At 44.0% G+C, this 17,731-nt stretch overlaps 2 protein-coding genes across 3 annotated transcripts; one reads left to right on the top strand and one right to left on the bottom strand.

Annotated features, from left to right (window-relative positions):
- Positions 1-367: 367 nt before the first annotated feature.
- On the top strand, positions 368-13,538 carry TSSK2 (testis specific serine kinase 2). Of its 2 annotated transcripts, XM_069961133.1 has the most exons (3): positions 368-1,457; positions 1,580-1,613; positions 13,415-13,538. In XM_069961133.1, exon 1 carries the CDS (start codon positions 485-487, stop codon positions 1,442-1,444), a length of 960 nt encoding a protein of 319 aa, XP_069817234.1. In that variant the 5' UTR covers positions 368-484; the 3' UTR covers positions 1,445-1,457; positions 1,580-1,613; positions 13,415-13,538. The 2 variants fall into 2 exon arrangements, with proteins under 2 accessions (XP_069817234.1, XP_069817235.1); XM_069961134.1 differs by lacking the exon at positions 1,580-1,613.
- ESS2 (ess-2 splicing factor homolog) lies at positions 4,358-15,918 on the bottom strand. Its single transcript, XM_069961131.1, has 10 exons — positions 15,698-15,918; positions 13,342-13,507; positions 11,721-11,804; positions 10,378-10,550; positions 9,263-9,380; positions 7,340-7,473; positions 7,145-7,247; positions 6,915-7,024; positions 5,935-6,050; positions 4,358-5,821 (listed from the first exon to the last, which is right to left on the bottom strand). Exons 1-10 carry the CDS (start codon positions 15,848-15,850, stop codon positions 5,533-5,535), a joined length of 1,446 nt encoding a protein of 481 aa, XP_069817232.1. The 5' UTR covers positions 15,851-15,918; the 3' UTR covers positions 4,358-5,532.
- Positions 15,919-17,731: the final 1,813 nt, after the last annotated feature.

Genomic DNA, 17,731 nt, shown 5'->3' with positions numbered 1-17,731 from the left:
TCCATCTTCTCCAAAACTCTCTAGGGCTGTATCCAACTTCTGCAGCCACCAAGAAGCAAATGCAGAGCGTTCGGGTTTGAAAAAGTTGCCAAACCTGATGAGTCCGGCCTCTCTGCTCAACACTACTAGTCATTGCTGGTGTTGTCAAGTTCCCGGGTGATTTAAATGCACCATCCTTTTCCCCAGTGACATGTAAGTGCAGACAGAGATTTATCACTCTCTGGTTTAGAAAGGTGTCTGCTCTTTTTCTCAGACAGATAGCAACCAATCACAGCGCAGCTTATTATTTCTTTCCTCAAAATGAGCTGTGATTGGTTGCTTTCTGTCTGACACCTGTAAACAGTTGCTATCTGTGTAACCCTACACTCAGCACGGTGACATCACATCAGCAGTGTGACATCACTACCCTCTAGAACACATACAGTAGGTAGGACCAACAACAACAACATGGAAGGGTAACATCTCCTCTGACTCTGAACCAGACATGGATGACGCTGCTGTACTTAAAGCGAGAGGATACAGAGTTGGCAACCTCTTGGGCGAAGGTTCATATGCAAAAGTTAAGTCGGCCTTCTCAGAACATCTAAAATGTCACGTCGCCGTGAAAATCATCGATCGTAAAAAAGCGTCACCGGAATTCCTAAAGAAGTTCCTTCCTCGCGAAATGGACATCCTGTCCGTCATGAACCACCCTTCCATTATCAAAACATACGAAATATTCGAGACTCCTGCGGGTAAGATCTATATAGTCATGGAGCTGGGAGCCCACGGAGATTTGTTGGAATACATGAAAAGCAAAGGGCCGATGCAAGAAGACGTAGCGCAGAAAATGTTCTATCAGCTAGCCACGGCTGTCAAGTATTGTCACGATTTGGCTATCGTCCACCGAGATCTAAAGTGTGAGAATATTTTACTGGACAAAGACCTTAACCTCAAACTTTCTGACTTTGGTTTTGCGAAACGTTTAAGCTACGACGGCCGTGAGAAGAACCTGAGCAAAACCTTTTGTGGCTCAGTAGCTTATTCTGCTCCGGAAGTCTTGGAAGGAATACCGTATGACGCCAAGGTCTATGATATCTGGAGCCTTGGAGTAATACTTTTCATAATGGTTTCAGGTTCAATGCCATACGACGATTCCAACGTAAAGAAGATGCTACGTCTACAGAAGCAACACTACGTGGACTTCCCACACTTTAAACATCTGTCGAGCGAGTGTAAAGACATCATCTACCGCATGCTCCAGCCCGATGTCAACCAACGACTGACCATAGATGACATCTTGGACCACAGCTGGCTTAACGTAGTCTCACGCTCTAAAGCATCAGAATGTGCCCCCCAAAACAAGAAGCAGGATGCATATTCAAAAGCGCATAAGGAGATACACGAAAGATTAGTACAGGAACAGGAAGAAGAAGGAGCAGCAACCAACAAACACTCCAAATGAAGAAGGAACTGAGGTTACGTAATAATCACGATTTCCCTACTGCTGAGTTGTTGTTGAGTGGTGTTATTTGACAATGGGGAACAAACCAAAAACATAAAATGCTAAACTTAATTTGCAAATGTCATTGCTTACTAGGACCCCTGTGTGTGCACTCTAATGGCTTAAAAAGGTAAGTCCCACAAAGATCCTACTGCTCGTACTACAGTGTTTCTCCAAAAATAAGATAGGGTCTTATGGTATTTTGTTTTCTGAAGAAAGTGGCTAGGGCTTGTTTTTGGGGTAGGCCTAATTTTTGGAGAAACACTATGTCCCCCATACTGTAGCCCTACTCTATACAGAAATTAGCTGCCATACTGTATGCTCCACTGTTGTTAGGCTTCCCTGTAGTCTCCGTAATGTATACCGCCTTCCTGTAGTGCCCCCCCCATACTGTATACCTCCCATGTCAAGCTGATAATCAGTATTCCTTTTTTTATCATTTAGGGTGCCTTCACACCTACAGACTCGCAGTTTAAATCTCGCTGCAAGTCTGGCAGGTCCTGGCAGTTCCCTGTCACTACATACTCGCAGCGGTCTGAATTCTGCCGTCCCTTAACCCCTTCTGCTCCCGCTCTGCTGCATATATTTATTACCTCTCCTCGCTGTACGGGGTCCTGCTCTCCCAGCCAACCAATCAATGTGTTGCCCAGCTGCAGCCACTGATTGGCTGAGCAGGAGAGCAGGATGCCGGGACCCCGGCCAGGAGACAGACATGGCAGAGCGGGAGCAGAGGGGGTTAAGGGGGCAGCACAATTACATACTCGCAGCGGTCTTTCAGACCACTGCGAGCATGTAGTGACAGAGAACTGCCAGACTTGCAGCGAGATTTACACTGCGAGTCGGAAGGTGTGAAGGCACTCTTAATAAAAACAGTGTGGTAGTCTAAACTATTAAAGGGGAGCTCCTCTACCTGCAGAACATACAGCAGCTGATAAGTACTGGAAGACTGGAGATTTTTAAATAGTATTTACAAATCTATATAAAGACAACTTTTTTATTTTCCAGAATATCACTTCAATTCACTGCAGTAAGGTCTAGCTTTAAAACGTAACCTTTAATATCGTTAAATTCTTGGTCAGACCTAGTACTAGATAACAGATTAAGGCAATGTTCACATGGCGTAAGAGACCGGCCGTTCTGTGACCCGGCCGGGTCACGGAGTGGCTGGCCTCTGAAAAAATCATCCCTGGCCGGTACTGTAGTACCGGTCGGATGATCTTTCACGCTGCAGTGTTCTGATGCGGGCGCATCCGTGCGCGCCCGCATCAGAACTCCCCACAGCACACTATGAAGCTTGTGGCCGAAGCCGCACGCTTTATAGTGTGCACTGACATGGATTCCTGCAGATGCTATTCAGTGAATAGCGGCCGCAGAAAACTGACATGTCAGCTCTTTGCGGCGGCGCGAGGGATCCCGCCGGGATCCCATAGACAGCAAGCAAACATTTTTTTTTTATATTATTGCAATCGCCAACAACGGCCGTAGAAATACGAAAAAATACGTTGTGTGAACATAGCCTAAACAAGTATGTAACAAAGGTAAGGAAGTCCAGTCTATTCACTTAGTGGAACGCATCCCTAAAAACTCAAACATGGCCCTCATATCAGAAATGGGTTGTGTGTTCCAACTATTGTACAATAGAATGAATCGGTCCTAGTGACTTCAGTCCGCTAAATAAAGCGGTGCCAGTAACATCAGAAAGAAACGCTAGTCCTGTATTATAGGATAATTACAGTAAGGGGCTAATGTTGCCAGACCGGATGTTTGACGAAACGAACATCTTACCTGGAGAAAATATTCTACTGTGACTGTTCAGCATTGCCATCAAATAAAGGGGTTGGCCACTTTATAGTAAAATAGTTCAGTATACCGTATTAGTATGTGTACTCACCGTATATACTGAGAACAACTCCCTGTATACCTCATAGAGCTAATATCAGGCTTCCCTCCTCCAGGCTGTGCTGTCCTGCTCTGTGGTGTTCCTGTCCATAAGATGGCCGACATGGAGGAGCAGGTGACCGAGCCCCACCCCCCCAGTGTCCACCGCTGAGCCTGTATATGGCTATGGAGCATGATCAAATGCTCCTCCATGTCGGCCATCTTATAGTCAGAAAAAAAACAGAGCAGGGCAGCACAGCCTGGAGGAGGGGAGTCTGATTAAAGCTCTATGAGGTACACAGGGAGCTGTGGTCAGTATATACATTGAATACAGTTACTAATACTGTATACTGACCTATTTTACTATAAAGTGGCCAACCCCTTTAAGGAAATGTATTGTCCACACTAACAAGTAAGTATTTGTCCTTCTTGTGCTTAAAAGACAACTCCAAAATCTAAAAATCCTGGGGGAGTGAGGGGGGGGGGCATAATAAGAAACTATGCTTACCCATCCCGGTGCTCCTGCACCTGCTCTCTGTCTGCGTCTGGTCTTTATTTTCTTCTGGCTTCCTGCATCATCATAGCCTAGTGGGAAATGCCTCCTCAGCTGGTCTCCCGTCAATGACCGGCTGAGCGTATATTTCTGAGCCGAGACATGTCATCACTGGACCGTGACGCTGTGCTGCGGGGAGCACAGGGAATGGTAAGTATAACTTTGTTCTTATCTTCCCCCACCCTTTGCCTGTGATATTTAGATTTGGCTGGAGTTCTCCTTTAATGTACACTAGACTGCCCTTTTAGTAAATCATCACATTTATTGTGCATTTATATAGTGGATTTGTCTGATATCGGTAGAAATAATAGAGCAGTACTCTTAGTATGACTTGTCTTCAATTATAATAAATAGGAGTATTATATAGTTTGCAGTCACAACAGAGTATGGTGAAAAACTGAAGCTAATAATACTCCAAAGAGTGGCCAAAAAAAACAAGACACTGGAGAAAACATTTTATAGTGTTGACAAAATATAAAATTCGCACAATGCAAAAATGTATGCCGGAAACATTAAAGGGGTAGTTCACCAAAAAAATGTTCTTTCAAATCAACTGGTGCCAGAAAGTGCCAGGGATTTGTAATTTACTTCTATTAAAAAAAAAATTATTGGGATTTGCTACTTCTCTGGACAGTTCCTGACATGGACAGAGGTGGCAGCAGGGAGCACTGTGTCAGACTGAGGAGAATACACCACTTCCTGCAGGACATACAGCAGCTGTTAAGTACTGGAAGACTTGAGATTTTTTTTTAATAGAAGTAACTTACAAATCTCTGGCACCAGTTAATTTAAAATAAATTTGTTTTTGCTGAACAACCCCTTTAAAAGAGATACTCTGTACATTTTTTATTTGCAAATACATTCCGTTAATCAAGTTCTATAACTAAAATTAAAAGTATATTTTTTTATTTACATACTCACTTCCGTTGACTGGCAGCAGTAAGGGTATGTGCACACTACGGAATACGTGCAGAGACTTCAAGTGCATTTCGCCACACGGCCTTCACTTAAAGTTTCGCACGTCCCATAGACTCAATGATATTTGCCGGCGAATTCCACCGTTCGCCCAAAGAAATGACAAGTAAATACTCTGGGCGGACGGTGGAATTCACCGAAGAATATCATTGAGTCTATGGGACGTGCGGAACTTCAAGCGGAAGCTGTGTGGGGGAATCCACTTGAAATCTCTGTGTGTATTCCATAGTGTGCACATACCCTAAGGGGCAACACAGGCCCCTCTGCTGCCACCAACGTCTGTGTCAGGAACTGCATGGCAGCAGGCCATGTCGTCTTACAGCTGCCAGTCAACAGCAGTGAATATGTACATAAAAAAAAGTATACATTAAAGCAATGTATTAGCAAAAAAAAAAAAAAAAATTCCTCTGGAATATCCCTTAAATCATTCAAGCAACATTTCATTTAAATTATTAAAATGAAGTATATTAACACATCCAGTTGCTATTAAATTAGCATTTCCATCTTCGTTCTCTATAAAGAGAGTAATATTTACAGTCTGGTCCCCAAATCTTCACAAGGTTCCACCTTACAACATTCAGTGTTTGGCCCAGACAGACAAGACAACATACAAAGTCACGGATGACGATTTCTCTCCCACCACTCAGAAGAAGTCGGATGCCTTCCTTCGTTTGGGTAAATGTAGTAAATTATCAGTAATGGAGGTGGGATCGGGTACAGTAGGAGTCTGTGAAGCAGCTCCCGGAGTCGGGGTAACCGTAGGTGTTAGACGTGAGCCCCCTGGGGTTTTATAGACATGGGAGTGGGTGTGAGCAGGAGATGGGGTGTAGCTGGCCCGAAGAGCTTTATCTGTGTATTTACTGGACGTTCGATTCACCAAACGCTGCAGAGCAGGAGACATAGACGGACTGAGTCCTCCTTTAGGCGTCAAACTGCGGAAAAATAAAACATTAGCAATTAATGAGGAAACAATCAAAATCCAAAACTTAGAATGTACAAATGAGAACGTCACATAAAAACCACTCTAATAATAGGCTGCACTTACCTCGCCAGGTTCTCCGTCACTCTCCTCAATGCTTCCTGCTTCTTTGCTCTGTTCTTTGCAGCAGCTTCATTTGCCATTTTCAGACCCAATCGCTCCCTACGACCTGGCTCCAGAATCTGGAACACAATGTCAACTCCATCAACAGGATGAAATAAGATGCATACACAAAGTAGGAAGAAGGTGGCACTCCGAAAATAAGTGAATAAAAGTGGTTTGGTTTATTCACCCAACATGCAACATTTTAATATTCGCAATGAGATCTTTGTCAAGCTTGACAAAGATCTCATTGAGAAGATTAAAACATTGCATGTGACTGCAGAGGAGTCACTTCCGAGACAGACTCTTCTCCGCACAGCCAACCATGGGCCGCGGTGCTGTCCCATCTCAGTAAGTGATTGGCTAAGTGGGATGTCTCTAACTGCGCCAGCAGGACACCAGGGGAGTGCGGACAGGTAAGCATAGGATGTTTATTATTTTCTGCATGATTGCAGCTATATAGGAAAAATTTGTTAAAGCCCTTTAAGCCTCCCAGAGACCTTTATATGCTGCACCACTATTTATTTACTCCATTTCAGGGGTGTGGATAAGAGATTGGTTGCTCGCCAGCAGCACCCACACAGTTTTTTACCCTTCTTGTCTGGTCAATTACAGGAATCACCTACTCATCTCTACTAGGCTATAATATAGGGCAGGAGTACTCCGTGTACACTAGGGTTGCGTTTCCGTAAAACACGGAACCTCTGAACAGGGAATCCCTGTAGTGGACTCTATCCCCTCAGGATGAGGTATCAATATGATGCTGGGAGCAAGGAAAGTGTTTAAATCTTTACAGCACTGGGAATAAGACAAAAGGGTTAACGTTCATTTCTTAGTGCCTGTTTTTTTTTTTGTTGTTTTTTTTTATCCGTTGTGCACATAAAAAGAAGTGGCAGATCTGTTATACTATGAGATACTGAGTATCTGAATGACAAAATAATTACCTTAAATGATGGTCCCGGTGTCTTCTCCAGATATGGTGTCTCTGATCCATCCAGACGAAAGGGGGTACTCTCAACTTCACCCCATGTCATAAGCGGGGAGTCATCAACACCTGTAATGATGTGAAAAATATTTATAATAAGTTTTAAAAGAGAACAATTACTTTTAATCTTAAAATAAATAAATATTTATATATTATATATATATATATATATAAAATCAGTAAACAAACCTGGTGCAGGTGACGGGGTAGCCACAAATCCAAAGCCATTGACTTTTGGAGACTCTTGTGGTATTAGTTCCTTTCCATCAGGACCAACTTTTCCTTGTTTATACTGCGCACAAACACAAAACCGCTGTTATACGAGATTATTCACAAGTACAGCAGCAAGTGGACATAGTACGGGACCAGACAGGGAAACCTTACCTGTGCATTTAAGGCCGCTGCCTGCTGGAGCTGCGTCTTACTCAGGGCCTGACTAAAGGGGTCTTTCTGGAAACGTGTGTTTTTATGAACTACTTCTCTTGGTTTCTTGAATATAGCATCATTGTCAGGTACACCTGAAGAGGACATAGACTTGTTAAAGAAAAACCTAAATTTCATATAAAAAAAGGCTACGAGTTTCTTTTTCCTAAAAGTAAATAAAAAGCAGCAGACAAACTAAATTCATCATCATAAGATTCACTACTTGTCATTTCATCTCACAAAGAATGGCCAAGAGCTGTGAGAATCTGTAAATTAGGATGACCATGCATATGATAGCTGTCAGCCATCTGACTACACCATGGGTCACCAAACTGCGTCCCTCCAGCTGTTGCTAAACCACAACTCCCATCATGACTGGACAGCTAAAGCTTTGGATTTGGCTGTCCAGGCATGATGGGAAATGTAGTTTTGCAACAGCTGGAGGGCCGCAGTTTGGAGACCCATGGACTACACCAACACGTGGAATTTCTGATAGTTTTACAAATATATCTAACGGAACAATCGATAGTGTACAGAACTAAAACTATACACCGTGGAATGAGAAAAAAAGGCTAAAATGCACAAATAACGTAAAAAAAGATCTATACCTAGGATAATACCAAACTAGATTATCTGGTATTCTGGCCCTATAAAGCTGACCATACATATTAGACTAATACTGGCCACCTGATGTGTAAGGGGGTCTCAAAGTTAATTTGTGAGCTGCAACTCATGTTCCAAACTGCTGACACTGTTAGATAGCTATTAGGACAAGCAGACACATGTTACCCTTTATATATCCAGCTGTACTTTCAGAACTTACAAACAAGCTTTTATTCTTCTGTGCAAAGGGCCAAAGAGGCTTATCCAATTTCCTGATGTGCAGCAAGCTGTAATATCTCCTAACTCCCCCCTCCTATACCTGACCCCACTAGGGATGTTACTAGGTGTCAATCAAGGAGGAAGGGGAAAGAGGAGACATTCCAGAGATCGGAAAAGCCTTTGACTATTTTTTCTACATCCTGGAAGCACAGACGAATTTATGAAAGGTACTGTTTGTCTCCTTGACCGAACAGCGTCAGTGTCGAACAGTGTCAGATGTTTGTGGAAGGAGGATCAGGCAACTGGATTTCAAGTGCCTGGTCCTCTTGTGCTTAAGGGTGCGTTCACACCTACAGGATCTGCAGCAGATCCGCAGCAGATTTGATGCTGTGTTCAGTTATGTAAATGAAATCTGCTACGTATCTGCTGCAGATCTGCTGCGGATCCGCAGCAGAAAATCAGCTGCGGTTCCTGTAGGTGTGAACGCACCCTAGGGAGATTTGCCACTGCAGTCTGGCAGAAGCTTAAAGGGGTTTTCTGGGCAAAATGTACCGATGAGCCATGCACAGGTTAGGTCATAAGTAACTGATCAGCAAGTTGCAGACACCCAGCACCTGCGCCACTGTGATGTTCTGCAAGGCACAGTTAACATCATTGTGTGGCGGTGGTGATGTGTAACTGCAGCTTAGCTCCTAATCACTTGGATGGGACCAGAGCTGCAGTTATACATGGCAACCACTACACAATGAACTGATAAATCTTTTCCCCTATGCACAAAATTGGAGAGGTGTGTCAATAAAGTCTCGCATGACGAGGAGTAGCAGCCAGGATCTGCACTTTCACCACCATTCCTGGCAGGCTTTTTAGTGTTTCAGAGTCAATCATAGCCACCTATATTAATGGAGCCTTTCAGTTTCCATTTATATTAATACACAATGAGTGATGATGGGTTGCCTTTAATCTTAGCACCGCCATAGCCTCCCAAGTAATGTGCCATTTGGTCAGGGCTTGCCTGTCTTATAAATGTAATGGTTTTATTTGAAAAAAAAAAAAAATACATACCTTCAGGATAGTACATGAGGGAGTTGTGAGTTTTATACTCCCAGGTGTCTAGACCTGCTTTCACACCCTGAATAGCTTGCATTTCAACAGAGGGGAGGGCAAGATTCTGTTGAAGCCTCTGAAAAACAACAAAAAGAACAAAGATAATATAAGCAACATATGGCAGATAACCAATGATGTCAGCTATTTTCTATGGCAAAATACAATTAGTAAGGAAACAGCTCGTAGATGAGCGAACCTCGAACTCGGGTTCGTCCGAAACTAAGTGCACAACATTGGATTACCGGTGGCTGAAGTTGGATGCAGCACTTAAGGGCTTTTTACATGGGCCGATTTATGAGCCAGGAGCATTGGAAGAAACACTCCTGCAGCCGATAATCGGCCTGTGTAAAAGTGACAGCGATCAGCTGGGGACGGGGAAAGCTCCCGATCCTCGGCCAATTGCATCTTTTGGACTGGGTTCAAAATAATCATTATCGTCTGCACTTGTGTAAACAGGGGATGGGAGACCGATAACGATAAAGGCAAATTGACAGCGCGGATATGTATATATAACCGTGCTCTCAGTTTCCAAATCGTAAAGCAGTTGCAGACTTACCTAGTACATTGCTACTGTGATCTGGTATCCTGTTCTCTGTCTCTCCCATCCAGCTGCTGCATCTACAGGCCGCTGCCTCCTCCACAATGATTGATAGTCAGAGGAGACGGGGCATGGGGACACAGCGGATGGGCAGGAAAGTCGGAGAACAGGATGCAAGCAGCAGCGCACTAGGCAAGTATGTACTGCTGTGTAATCTGGAAACTGACAGCATAAATATATGCATATTCGTGCTGTCAGTTTCCGTGGCTGCATAAACGATACAGTGATTGTTCGTGCCGTCTTGCTGACCAGTGCTCCTTTTTGGCCGCCCCGGCATGATGGGAATTGTAGTTTTGTAACAGCCGGAGGGGCCCAAGTTTAACACCTAAGATATAGAAAGATGACCCTTCTGCTACACCCATATGCCTACCAATCCAGGCAATACAAAAAGCTCATGCATAAAGGTGAAATTAATCACAATGAAAGAGAGAAAATCTCCTATTCAGTAAACATGTAACTGGATTTTACCATTTACCTCTTTATACTCTTCCTCGGCTTCATAAAGCCAGGCGTTCTTAGCACGTTCCTTCTCCTTTGCCACCTCCATTATCTGTTCAAAAGAGGCATTGTCCTCACTTGTGTGTCTGGATAAAAAGTTATCAAGGCTCGGCAGCTCCTCACCATCCTCCTCTGTTTTCTCATTGACCCCTGCAAAATTTTATTATTGTGTTAGACATTTCAGGATTTTTGTCACCCTTTAATGTACAAGTGTCACAAAGCACAAATATCTGAGATCAGCATAAGGCTATGTTCACACAACGTAAAAGTATGGCCATCATTGCAATCGGCAACAACGGCCATACTTTTACGAAAAGCTTTGGTACTTAGTTTTGTATGGGATCCCAGCCGGAGCGTATACACATAGTATATGCTCCGGCCGGGATCCTCGCAGTGCCGCAAAGAACTGACATGTCAGTTTTCTGCGGTCGCTATTCAGTGAATGCTTGCTTCATAGTGTGCAGTGAGGAGTTCTGATGCGGGCGCACGCTGATGCACCCGCATCAGAACACTGCGGCCGAAAAGATCATCTGGCCAGTACTGCAGTACCGGCCGGGATGATCTTTTCAGAGACCGACCGTTCCGGTCGGTCTTGGCCAATCACTGGCTGCAGTATAACAGCGCACACTGCGAACTCGGTATGTACGGATTCCACCCTTAACGAATGTGCACACTACGGAATTCTCATGGATAACATCCCGTGGATTCCGTTGACCACGCCCCCATACCGCCCCCGCTCCCATAGACTCCTTTATACGCTCAGACGGAATCCCCCTGAGAATAGAATGGGAGTCCATGGGACAGTCGGAGAGTCAAGCGGGGGTGAGCATCGGAATCCGTGGGATGTTATCTGCGAGAATTCTGTAGTGTGAACATCCCCTTAAAGGGAACAAGCCATCAGAAAATGACCCATTGTGTAATTCAAGTTTTTACATTTAACATTTTCAAAGAAATTTTAGTTTTTTCTAATTTTCTAAAGAGGAATGGCCTCTTCAAAGGTCACAGTGTACACTCAGTTAATTTTTTTTACATTCATCTCAAAGGGGCAGAGTCCGTCTATTGTGGCCTATTATGTCCACGAGGCTTGCCTGTAAAGCGTATTACTAAATACTGTTAAAAACAGCTCAGGCAAGATGTCAGCTCCCATAACAATGTATAAAAAGGAAAATAAAGAAAAATTACAGTCAGAAAATAGAAACATGAGAAAAAAAAAAAGAACATGTTAAAGTATCTGGCTCTTATCTGTAAAAGAAAATGTATGTGACACATGATCTCTGCCTAACTAGACAAAAATACGGTGGTTACAGTAAAAGGCCTTACCTTCCTCCCCGTCTTTATTCTTACTAGCAAATGAGGGTGTTCCAGGTACCCCAGCAGGAGTCTCAAATGTGGCAGGGGTCACGTCTGAAGAAAGAAAGAAAGAAATTATCAGGACAAAATGGGTAAGGCTGGGTTCACACTATGTTTTGGCAATCCATTTTTTGCAAAAAACGGATAGAAAAAAAACGGATGCATTATAAAAAAAATAAACAGATCAAAACAGATCTGATTTTTTTAGCGGACACAAAAATTAGGTCGATCGTGTTTTTGTGTCCGCTAAAAAAATGGATCTGTTTTGATCTGTTTTTTATAATAGAAGTCAATGGAAAAACGGATGCACACACATGCATCCGTTTTTTCTATCCGTTTTTTGCAAAAAAACTGATTAAAAAAACGGTTTGCAAAAACGTAGTGTGAACCAAGCCTTACCTATGTTTTCACATAAATGAGCATTTCACATTTATCATATTGCAAAAGGAAGTGGTGTCAAGGCTGCCCTGGATCCTGGAGGACACAAGCGACAAGTGTTCATCAGCCCTCCCTCAGGACGATAAGACAATAGTGAGCACCAAAGCACCTTCTGAGGAGTCTCAGTTTTAGGTTAGGTTCCCACACAGTATTTTTGCTCAGTATTTTTCAACCAAAACCAGGAGTGGATTGAAAACACAGAAAGGCTATGCTCACACACCGTTGAAGTTGAATGGATGGCCGTCATTTAACGGCAAATAATTGCTGTTATTTTAAAACAAAGGCCGTTATTTGAGTTAAATGGCGGCCAACCTCTCAATTTCAACAGTGTGTGAACATAGCCCTTCTGTGTTTTCAATCCACTCCTGGTTTTGGTTGCAAAATACTGTGTGGGAACATAGCCATAATCAGATTCTTCATCTAAGCCACACGTGTCAAACTCAGGCCCTCCTGCTGTTTCAAAACTACAATTCCCATCATGCCTGTCCAGGCATGATGGAAATTGTAGTTTTGCAACAGCTGGAGGGCCTGAGTTTGACATCCCTGATCTAAGCCGAGATTTAGGGCCCCATTACAGAGAGCCATAATCTTACAAATCAGGCCGATTCAGCAGATTATGGCTTTGTGTAATAAAGACAATGATCGGCTGGTTGCATTGTTTGACCCTACCTAAAAATCATCGGCCGCCAGGCGCACATGCATGACCAAAGGCTAATGAATGTGTAAATAAAAAAAAATAAAAAATTTCATACATACCTGTCCACACCCCCCCCCCCAGTGGTCTTCTCGTTTCTGACCCCTCCTCGCAGCCGCCCCTAGAACGTCCAAGTTGGTGTCTGAAGTGACAGGCCACTGAGCCAATCCCTGGACGAGAAGGAACAGTGCCAGGGAGCGGCAGAATCAAAAAGAACACCGGGGAGTGAGGATAGGTATGAATAAAGTTTATTATTTTAGGCAGGGGCTGCACGGACATCGCTATATATGGCTCTTCTGCACGATTATCGAGCCATGTGGTAAATGAGCGCCAATCTAGCAAACCGGTGCTTGCCTATACTGCTCATCAGACCATGTCATACGGCCCTTAGACAACCAACAGGTAAATGCTCCACCTATCAACGAATCCACTGTGACAGGCTCAGCCATTTTTACTTACATGGTAAAGGGGATTCTCGGGAGCATCTCCCAGAGGTGCCAATCTTGATGGCAATTTGTCTCATTTTTTCCAGGTCCCCGGACTCTTCTGCCTCCAAATACTCTTTCTGAGCTCGCAGCTTCTCCACATCTGGGAAGAAATCTCTCTGGATGATTTTTTGCAAGTTCTATGGAAGAAATACAGAGCTGTCAAACAGAGAGGTGAAACTGCGTGGTGTAATTCACAATGATGTACAGCATGAAGGGGGGTTATGTTGCCGTGACTTTATCCTCTGATACCATCTCATAGCCCTGTGGGCATGTTTACGAGGGTGTCCAGACAGACCGTTTTTGGCTTTAGGCTGGGTTCACATGTGTCGCTGCAAACTAGCTATTGGCCAGCAGTAAACGGTCAAGCACAGATAAAGCCCATGAAAACCATGGGGGAGATTTATCAAACATGGTGTAAAGTAAAACTGGCTCAGTTGCCCCTAGCAACCAATCAGATTCCACCTTTCATTTCTCACAGACTCTTTGGAAAATGAAAGGTGGAATCTGATTGGTTGCTAGGGGCAACTGAGCCAGTTTTACTTTACACCATGTTTGATAAATCTCCCTCTATGAGTTTCACCTGTGCTTAGACCCAGACAGAAAAAAACAACAAAGGGATCTAATGTTCCCAATAAACAAATCTACACCAAATATGTAGTGTTTAGCGGATCTGTCAAAATGTTCGGGTTTCACAACGTTATCCGATCCCTCGCTGTTTGATTCCCAGCGGCTGCAGGAGTTGGATGCCGTCCTAAGGAGTCCTGGAATACATGGATACATCCATAGGCTGTAATCACGTTATCATGGCAGCCCTAAGGCGGCATCCAACTTCTGCAGCCGCAGGGAATCAAATGGTGAGTGCATACTTACCAGCCATGCTGCTTTTGATCCGGCATCCAAATCTTCCATCTTCCAGCTGTATATCCAGGTCGTCGCCACCTCCTCAAGAATGATTGACAGCCAAAGGAGGCAGGGCCTGAAGATACAGCCTGAGGAGTGGAAAGAAGATGCCGGATTACAAGCAGCGCAGATGGTAAGTATACACTGCTGCTTCAGATCTAGAAACTGACAGCACAGATATATACATTTCTGTGCAGTCAGTTTCTGAGCCATGCAAACGAGCGTCGATCTCGCTGATTGTCGCTCATTTACAGCCCCCACGGCCGAGAAATCTGTTCATCTAGAAGGCCCCTTAGGGTCCTATTACATGAAACGATTATCGGCCGTACTTGGCCGATTACCAGCTGTTCCGGCTCATAAATGCTTTGAGAAATGACTCATGTTATTATAACAATGATCAGCCAATATGCACGATGTTGGCTGATCACCGCTTTACATCAGGAACTAAAATCTCAATGCTGATAGCAACGGTCTGCTGGCCATTGCCGTGTGCGACAGCAGCAGAACGCCGCTATATGGGCTCCCCAACCCCACCCACTTGCTGTCGGCGCAACAGCGAGCAGAGAACGAGGAGCAAGTGAGCGCTGACACGACAGGTTGGTGCTTGCTTTTGCCCTCAATATCGTCCCGTGTAATAGGGCCCTTAGTCTATAGAGCCAGGCTCTTAAAAGGAGATGGAAATCACAGCGCGCCAGAAAGCGAAGCGCTAAGCTGGCACTATCTGACTATAGGTTGGGGTCTGTACACGCTGATCAAAAACTCTAATGCTGCGTTTACACGGAGCGATAATTCGCCCAATTGAACGATTAACGATTTCGAAGTAGCAATGTGTTTTTAAAAAAAAAAATCGTTATTGTGATCGTTTTAAGATCTCTTAACCCCATCTCACACATAGGGTCAATAGGTGAAAGACTGTTTACACGAAGCGATCTGCGAATTTTTAGCGAACGACCAATGACGATTTGAGAACATGTTGAAAGGACAAAATGAACGATTACTCGCTTGATCATTCGCTGTATGAGCCGATTATCGCTCAAATGCCATAGTTATCGTGAAAATTCGAAGATAATCGTTCCGTGTAAACGCAGCATAACATCTCTAGGTGTCAAAATTTTTAAAGTGACAGCGACATGGCAGGTCAATTATTCTTTCCACAGCATGTGCTCGGTAGCTGAGACTGTAAGATGTATCCAGTGTGTGTGAACACGACCCTAATCGCTTATTCAGCCACCAACCTCTTCCTGTGGCGCTCCCCAGCTGATGCCTCCTATCTTATAGCTGTGCAGTCTAGCTGGAGGAGCACATGCCAGTGCCAGTATATCAGCCATGCCAGTATATAGGTGCAGTAAGAGGATGTAACACTGGGGGCTATATCCCAGCAATAACCACACAGAGCGAAGAGCGGCCCGGAGGCTTCCTCCTCTCACCTGGATGTACGTCTCCTCACTCAGCACCTTCTTCTTCGGCTTCTTAATGACATCACTCCCCGGGCTCTGGCCGGGCACAGCAACAGCACTGGATTCCGGTTGTCGCGGTACAAGCGGCCCGGAGAGAAAGCTCTCCGGTGCCGGAGCAGCCATCGTGGATTACGGCAGTACAACGACTCAAATAGCAAGGAAACACAGTATGTTGTTGTGAAAAACGGAAGTTAGAGAGAAATGAGCCTGCTGCGACGCCGTCCGCTGCGCAAGGGATGCCGGGAGATGTAGTTTAGTATTGAGCCTGCTGAGACGCCGTCCGCTGCGCAAGGGATGCCGGGAGATGTAGTTTAGTATTGAGCCTGCTGAGACGCCGTCGGCTGGCAAAGAATGCCGGGAGATGTAGTTTAGTATTGTATAGTTTCATGGAAAGCTATTTGGAGTCTTTCTTGTAGCTCTTTGTTACTGCCTGTTTTTTTTTTTCGTTCAAATGTAGACACAAGGGCACAGTGACCAGGATCCTGCACACTGCCAGTGAGGCCTGCTTCACCTACTTGAAAGTTTTGTTATTGTATTTTCCTTTTTTTCTGCCTCACTTTCCAAGGGCCCTATTTCGCGGGACGATTATTGTGCGAAAAATCGTTAAATCGTTCAAATTTAAACGATAATCGTTCTGTGTAATTGCAGGCAACGATCGAAACATCGTTTGTATGTCGTTGATCGTTGATTTAGATCTGAACCTAAAATTATCGTTAATCATTCGCTGTAATTCCACGTTTGTTCGCTCAAGTTCTGCGTTTTTTCACTAATCGTTCAGTGTAATAGCACATTGTCCTTTGTGTTTCTGGGATCAGAAGGAGTAAACGATCATAGTAACGATCGTAATAATGCTGCGTTTACACGGAACGATTCTCGTGCGTATTTGCATTACAACGATCAAATTCGAACGATAATCGTAAGCGAACGATCAAGCGACGAGCGAAAAATTGTTCATTTTGATCTTACATCATGTTCTTAAATCGTTGTTCGCAAAAAAAGTTTGCAGATGGTTCTGTGTAAACAGTCGTTCATTGATTTAACCTATGTGCGAGATTAAACGATCGCAAAATGATCGCAAAACGATTTTTCCGAACGATATATCGTTCCGTCTAAACGCTGATCGTTCTAAAAAAAAATTGCCCGCCTTTTACATAGGGTGAATCTTCGAAAGACTGTTTTCACAATGCCATCTGCAAATTTTTAGCGAACAATGAACGACGATTTGTGAACATCAAAATGAACGATTTTTCTCTCGCCGCTTGATTGTTTGCTGTGTTTACACGGAACGATTATCGCTCAAATGACATCATTATAGCGAAAATTCGAACGATAATCGTTCTGTGTAAACGCAGCATTATATGGTGACCGATTTCAGGTTAACAATAAACAATCTGGTTTGCGATCGTTAGTCGTTAATCGCTAAAAATCGCTCAATGTAATGGGGCCCTAAGACCTTCCATAGCTTCATTCAGATAAGGTTAGAGAGGAGCATTCTCCAGTCCAACAGTTCGGCAGTTGATTGACGATGACTGAAGAAGTTTGATGCAACCCCAATGCTGCCTGGAAAACATGGATACAGCCATAGTCCATAGGGCGTATCCATGTTTTCCCGGACTCCCTAAGGCTGCATCCAACTTCTTCAACCAGCGGTATTGAAAATGCAGAACGATCGGACATCATGCATGTAAGGTTAGATGATCCTACCCTGCTGATGGGTTTTAATAGGGCAGGGGAAAAGGAGGCAGCATGTTCCCTTAGGCTATGTTCATACGTTGTAAGGCTGGGTTCACACTATGTATATTTGAGGCTGTATTTGGTCCTCATGTCAGGTCCTCATAGCAACCAAAACCAGGAGTGGATTGAAAACCCAGAAAGGATCTGTCCACACAATGGTGAAATTGAGTGGATGGCCGCCATATAATGGTAAATAACTTCCATTATTTCAATACGACAGCCGTTGTTTTAAAATAACAGCACATATTTGCCATTAAATGGCGGCCATCC

This window comes from Dendropsophus ebraccatus, chromosome 3, assembly GCF_027789765.1.
Source record: "Dendropsophus ebraccatus isolate aDenEbr1 chromosome 3, aDenEbr1.pat, whole genome shotgun sequence".
Classification (NCBI taxonomy): Eukaryota; Metazoa; Chordata; class Amphibia; order Anura; family Hylidae; genus Dendropsophus; species Dendropsophus ebraccatus.
The sequence above is the reverse complement of the archived record's forward strand: the minus strand, read 5'-3'. Positions and strand labels throughout refer to the sequence as shown.

Excerpts from the sequence above, each read along its gene's own strand:
- TSSK2 (XM_069961134.1), top strand. The coding sequence starts at position 485 with ATGGATGACGCTGCTGTACTTAAAGCGAGAGGATACAGAGTTGGCAAC.
- ESS2 (XM_069961131.1), bottom strand. The coding sequence starts at position 15,850 with ATGGCTGCTCCGGCACCGGAGAGCTTTCTCTCCGGGCCGCTTGTACCG. Across the intron at positions 13,508-15,697 it reads GTGAGGAGACGTACATCCAG|AACTTGCAAAAAATCATCCA; the intron begins GTGAGAGGAGGA and ends TTTCTTCCATAG. Across the intron at positions 10,551-11,720 it reads GAATAAAGACGGGGAGGAAG|GGGTCAATGAGAAAACAGAG; the intron begins GTAAGGCCTTTT and ends AAAATTTTGCAG.